Source organism: Rattus rattus, chromosome 7 (genome assembly GCF_011064425.1).
Source record: "Rattus rattus isolate New Zealand chromosome 7, Rrattus_CSIRO_v1, whole genome shotgun sequence".
Lineage (NCBI taxonomy): Eukaryota > Metazoa > Chordata > Mammalia > Rodentia > Muridae > Rattus > Rattus rattus.
The window spans coordinates 94,555,510-94,562,011 of NC_046160.1; the positions used below are offsets into that span (position 1 = coordinate 94,555,510).

Below are 6,502 nucleotides of genomic sequence, written 5' to 3' on the forward strand. Positions count from 1 at the left end.
CCTTTTCCTTCTCCTTCTCCTTCTCCTCCTCCTGCTCCAAAAGTCCACATCAATTCAGAAGTCTGAATTGTGTGCTATCCTTATGGTATTGGAATATCTCAAACCTCTTAACGTAATTACTGATTCGTTGAATGCAGGGTTATTTTGCCCATAGAGACTGCTGAATTTGTCCCTGATAACAATGAATTAACTTTATTCAAATGCAACAGGCCATCAGGATTAGAAATTATCCATTACATATTATACATATTTGGTTTTCTTTTTGTTTGTTTTTTAAAAAGTTTATTGGTGATGACTCAGAAAAGGATGTGGAGTGGGAAGGATGAAGTCCCGGCTATGTGTGCCGCACCTCATCTTCCTGCTGCAACTGGGCCAACAGCTGCTGTCGCTCAGTGGCCTGGCGCATGCGCATCATGACCAGACCCTCATAGTCCCTTTCTGACAACACTGAGCCCTTCGACAGTCCTGGGGGGCTGGGGTCCACCGTGCCCTGGGGCTGTCCCTCCAACCAGGAAACATTCAGAGGGTTGTCAGCTAGGCCCACTTCATTTCTGACTGCCAGCTCCACAGCTCTGACAGTTGCAATCTCCACTATGGTGTTGACTGCCTTCTCTCTGGAAAGTACCAAGTTGAGAACCTCCCCATACTTATGTAAAAGCTTCAGGAGGACATCTCTGGAGTAGCCCCCTTGGGACTCATCCTCCTTCTTGCATGTCCACTTAAGCTTTACTTTGGGGGTTCCTTTGCCTTCTCTATTTTCTGTTCTTCCTCTCAGCCTCTGTCCTCGGTCCTGGCGGATCTGCTCCTGGATCAGCCTTTGCTGCTCTTCCAACTGACGGGAACCCTCTTCTCGAAGTCGAGAAATCTCCTGCCCTAGTGTGGTTGTGTTCCTGCTCTCCTCCTCTTCCTCAGTACTCTGGGCCTGGGCCTGCCGCTCCCTGGCCTCCAGGTCAAGCTTCAGTTTCTTCCTGTTCTCGTCAAGTCTCTGGGTCCTCTCTGCGGCCCGCTTCCTGGCTTTCCTCTCCTTGTCATATGCAGCCCTGGCTGCAGCATCAGTCAGTACCTCCAAGGGCCTGGGACAGCTGGTGGAAGAGTTCAGCTGCTCTGGGGTTATCTGGATTTTTGTCTGGGTGGCAGGAGAGTGCTTTTTGTCTGTAGGCCTTCTTCACCTCTTTGTCTGTTGCCTTCTCTTCGACTCCCAGCAGCAGGTAGAGAAACATCTGTAAGACCTCTTTGGTCACTGCCATGATTCTGAAAGAATAAAGATTTTAAACTATCCCCCACTGACCCTGCTATGAGGACAAGTTTACCTCACAGCAAATAACATGTTTTGGGGATGTAGCCTGGCTACACAAAATTATCTGGCCTCAATAAGGCCTGACTCAACAGCCCTGACAAAAAAGAGAATTAGGGTCAACTTGCCTCAGAAGCAGGGTGGCCTAGAGTTGAACTGAGCCCAACTTACAAAACAATGAAATTGCTTTCTGTGACTGTTGCCAACTACCTATGTAATTTTCCCTGTAAATACCTTCCTCTACTTGGGCTTGGGGTCGACTCCTCTGTCTCCTGTGTGAGATACGTGTCATCTCCAGAGCTCTGGTTCCTCAAATACACCTCTTGTTTATTACATCAAGACTCGTTTCTCATGAGTTCTTGGGGGGTTGCGTCGTCTCGAGATTTGAGTGGGGGTCTTCCCCACCCATGGTCTTTCATTTAGGGGCTCGTCCGGGATCTCGCAACCACCCACAACTTCAAAGACCTTCTTGGAGGTAAGGGGGTCCCCAATTGTGTCTGAGTGTGCAGCTGCTGTCTGTGTCTGTCTCTGTTCTGGTTCTGGTTAGTACCTGAAAAGCGCTCTGGTTTTGCAGCCACTTTCTGGAGCTGTAAAGCTCAGAAGCTGTGGTCAACAGACATGTCGGGAGGACCACAAGCTGCACCCTGAGGGATGCTTCAGGGCAACAGGAGAGCCAGGGACGCCTGGTGGTCTCCTATTGGGTAGAAGAGGATAGTGTGTTCCTCTTGGAAGAGAAACTTCAAAGACCTCTTCATCTGAAACTGCTTTTGGCTGGTGCCTGTGGACTAGGCACAGCAGTTGTTGTCTGGATATTGTGGTTTCTTTGTGTTGTCTGTTGTTTGTCTGTTTAGTGTTTTTTTGTGATGATAGGACAGACAGTAATGACTCCCGTAAGCCTGATGTTAGATTATTGGACAAGTTAGGGACAGAGCACATAATATGTCAGTTGAAGTTAAGAAGGGAAAGTGGCAGACTTTGTGCACCTCTGAGTGGCCAACTTTCAGTGTCGGCTGGCCCCCTGAGGGCTCTTTTGACCTGACTATGATTCTTTGTTAAAGCTATTGTTTTTCAGGAAAAACTGGGAGCACACCTGGACCAGAAACCTTACATCTAGGTCTGGCAAAACCCGGTTCAAAATCCTCAGTACCCTCTGCTCCTCCTAAGATCTATCCTGAGGTGGGGAGCCTCCTGAATGGCCAGCTCCTCCCCGTATTTATGCCCCATTTCCTCCCCAGCAGCCTTCTGACCTCTGCTCCACAGGAAGAAGAATCAGGGAGTGGGTGTCCGGCTACAGGTACCCGAAGCTGCAGGGCTCAGAGCCCCACAGAGCATGACTCCACAGTAGCCATACCTTTGTGCACTTATGGTGTCCAACCTCCTGAATCCTCTGCCCCTCTGGAGGTCTGGCCCAGGGGATGCAAAGTTGGCTAGCACTCACCCCTGACTCCTCTACTGGCCAGATTCTTGTTTTTCCCTTGCGGGCTTATAGACCTCCCCCTGGTCCAGGCAATGGGATGCAGCCCCTTCAGTATTGGACTTTCTCCTCCTCTGATCTTTATAACTGGAAACTTAATCACAGAACTATTTACTTTGTTCGTCAAAGAGTTTCACTTGGTCCTCTTGGTGCTTAACTTAGAAGTTAAAAATAATTTGCTTGAGAAAAATTGTTTTCTGCCAGGGAGTTTTATCTTTCTCTCTTGAGCCTCCTTCCCAAGGGGAGATGCCCCTCCCTTTGCTCCACTTGTCCAGTCTAGCTGCTGTTAACAGTTGTGTATGAAGGACTCCAGGTTAGCGAGTGACCCTGTCTGAAGCAGGCATTATCAGAACCTGAAAGTTTTACCTTAGGTCCTGAAGAAAAATTCTCCTGTTGCTTAAACATTCACAGCTTCTAAGGAAGGGACAGCGCAGAGTAGGGAAGTGTGGGGCTGAGGGTGGCAGGTGCATGGGCAAGCAAGCTGCAGGCTGTGCATGGGCAGGGGCCTGAGCCAGCTGGAAAAGAGTTTCAAGGTAAAGGGTCGGTTGGCCAGGGCTGATGCTTTGACAACAAAAAGAGTGCATTAAGAGAACTTTCTTTGAGAGAGCCTGCCTCCCTCCCCTTATCCGCTGGCCCTATTCTAAGAGAAGAGTCTGTCTACATGGACAGTGCCTTTGATCCTATCCCCTCAGCAGCCAGTTCCTGCCCCTGTGATCAAAATGCCCCAGGTTGGGGGGCAGGGAAGCCCCTAAAATAGTTTCAGAAAGAATCTACAACTAACTGTGAAGAACTTTGTTTTGCCCGTCAAAATTTAGAATTCAGGCTTTGGCTGTGGCCAAGGTCAGGATTAATCTTTTCTTTTCCATGGGCCTTTAACCCAGTGCGACAGTTTGGTAAAGGGCTGCTACTGAGGTCCTGAAAGTCCCAGGTGAACCGGTTACAATTCTTATGTCAGCCACTTGGCATCTAACACCCAGGTCCTAACCATCTCTCCATCCTTTTGTTATTAGTTCTTACTAGAAGCCTAGTGTCATTTGGAGGCTGGTTCTCTTGAGAGGTAAAGCCACGAAGCTGACACTGAAGAGAGACTCCTTGAGGAAAACTCTAAGTCCAGAGAGATAGTCGGTAACATATCAGTTGCCTCTCTGCTCGCCTTTCTGCTTCACAGACACGAAGCTTGTGCTGTTTGTCCCCAAAAGGCCTCCTGGTTTAGCTGTGTGACTAAATGCTATTTGTCCTCTTCAGTGGACCTCTATTCTCTAGATTCTCCTCTTGTTTTCTCACCATCCCACATGAGATGCTTATTAGTAACTGTTATAGATCTTCTTTACCACCGAGGAAAGACAGAATCCTACTAGAGGCCAGAAAATAAATGTTCCAGACATGGATGGAAGACCCTCACTCCTGACTGACTTCAATACCCCTGAAGGTAGGGAGTGCTCCAGGTCTACCGCCAGGCTCCAAGGGTGGGTCTCCGAGGGGCTGGAAAGCGCCCCACCAATCTGGCTAAGGTGAGAAAAAGATATAAAGAAAAAGTTACAGAAATTTGAAGAGTTAAGCTAAGTTGCTGAGAGTTAGTGTAAGTGCAGAGAAAGGAAAGTTGAAGTGTGGTTCAGGGTATGTGCACATAAGTGGACAGCAGAGAGACTGAGGAAGAGAAAGAGGAAGAAAGGTAAAAAGAGCAGGAAGCTAGGGAAGAAAAGAGACAAAAAGAAGAGGAAGTTAGAGAGCTAAAGAGAGATAAAAGACAGGAGAGGAACATATACTGGCCACAGTAATTAGGGAACCTAGGAAGACAGTACCTTGCAAGCTTCCTTGGTCAAAGCACGGGGTGAAGCAAGCTGAGAATCTCCTTTCAGGATCTCATAGAGTGGTTGTAAATCTACATTGGGCATTTTAATATAGGGTCAAATCCAATTTATGCTTCCTAGTAATTTCTGAAAGTCATTTAATGTTTTTAAATGATCTTTTCCTAATTCAATTTTCTGAGGGGAAATACTATGAGGAGTAATCTTTGTTCCTAAATACTCTCCTTTTTTGCCCATTTGAACCTTTTCTGGTGCTATAAACAATTGTTTTCAAGCACCTTAACCACTTTCACATAGGCCGTTTCTAGGGTGCCACAATCTTTAGCGGAAAGCAAAATATCATTAGCCAGATTGGTGGGGCATTTTCCCTTTCAGGACCTCAGTAGCAGCCCTTTATCAAACTGTCTCAGGGGGCTAAAGGACCATGGAAAAGAAAACGTTAATCTTGACCTTGGCCACAACCTCCAGTTGGAGTAAGCTAAAGTGCTGGTGCCAAGACTTTTTCCTCTTATCATCTTAGAGTAAAGCCTGTCCTGTTGGCAAAACAAAGTTACTCACAGTCTGCTGCAGACTTTTCTTCTTCCTCCTCCTCCTCCTCCTCGTCCTCCTCCTGTCTTCTTGGTGTAGAATGTCCTTGGCATTAAAGCCTTCATTGAGGATATAGCAATCAAGCTTTTTTTTTCCTTAGTAAAGCTGCTCATGGTTCTTGATATGCCTACAGAAAAAAAGCACTGGGCCATAGCTGGTCAGAGCAGTGGTTATGATCAGAGACTGATAGACACCTGAAGTCTTTTTTTGGAACTAACCGTATACTAGAAATTTCAGCCAACTTTTGTTCCGTTATTTTCTACTGAGAGGAATGTAAGATTTGTTTAATCACTGAATATTGATATAAATTTAAGTTTTTGCTAGAATTATTGTACATTGATAGAAATTTAAATTGTTTTGAAGAACTGTGTATAGATAGAAAGGTTTTGTTAATTATTTGACTAAAGTCTACATATTGAAAATGTGATGGTTTTTACAATAGTTTTCATTGTGTGTAGATTGCTAATGATAGGAAAAAGAACAATTCTTCAAGGGAAAGGGCGGTATGAAATGGAAACTTCTAGTTATTTGGGAAGTTAATTTTGCCAAATGATTTCTGCGGCACACCTGTGAAGGATGTCTTGCTAAAGCAAACATGTCAAAGTTGTCCTGATGCAGACACTGGTGAAAGAATGTTTGGCTGTAGAAGACAGTGAGAGGACTCTTGATGAAGGAGTGTAAATCTGACCCCTCAGGCTGGGAGATGAGCCCTGAGCTGTGGTTTGCTTCACCTCACCATTCTTCAGTAAAGATACTGCATGTATTTCTCCTCATTACATAGAGTGGTTGAGCTCACCATGGCATTGACTGCCTTCTTTCTGGAAAGTACCAAGTTGAGAACCTCTCCATACATATGTAAAAGCCTCAGGAGGATATCTCTGGAGTAGCCCCCTTGGGACTCATCCTCCTTCTTGCACATCCACTTAAGCTTTACTTTGGGGGTTCCTTTGCCTTCTCTATTTTCTGTTCTTCCTCTCAGCCTCTGTTCTCGGTCCTGGTGGATCTGCTCCTGGATCAGCCTTTGCTGCTCTTCCAACTGACGGGAACCCTCTTATCGTAATGGAGCAAACTCCTACTCTAGTGTGGTGGTGTTCCTGCTCTCCTCCTCTTCCTCAGTACCCTGGGCCTGGGCCTGCCACTCCCTGGCCTCCAGGTCGAGCTTCAGTTTCTTCCTGTTCTCGTCAAGTCTCTGGGTCCTCTCTGCGGCCTGCTTCCTGGCTTTCCTCTCCTTGTCATAGGCAGCCCTGGCTGCAGCATCAGTCAGTACCTCCAAGGCCTGGGACAGCTGGTGGAAGAGTTCAGCTGCTCTGGGGTTATCTGGATTTTTGTCTGGGTGGC

General features: G+C 46.7%; 2 protein-coding genes across 2 annotated transcripts; both read right to left on the reverse strand.

Moving 5' to 3' along the window:
- Window positions 1-334: 334 nt before the first annotated feature.
- LOC116905800 (dnaJ homolog subfamily C member 17-like) lies at window positions 335-1,247 on the reverse strand. The gene is given in 2 exon segments (XM_032908774.1): window positions 335-1,069; window positions 1,071-1,247. Coding segments are annotated over 2 exon segments (912 nt in total).
- A 4,659-nt stretch (window positions 1,248-5,906) lies between these two features.
- On the reverse strand, window positions 5,907-6,497 carry LOC116906147 (dnaJ homolog subfamily C member 17-like; the record flags this gene model as incomplete). The annotated part of the gene is given in 1 exon segment (XM_032909132.1): window positions 5,907-6,497. A coding segment is annotated over 1 exon segment (591 nt), but the record flags the coding sequence as incomplete, so codon positions are not given.
- Window positions 6,498-6,502: the final 5 nt, after the last annotated feature.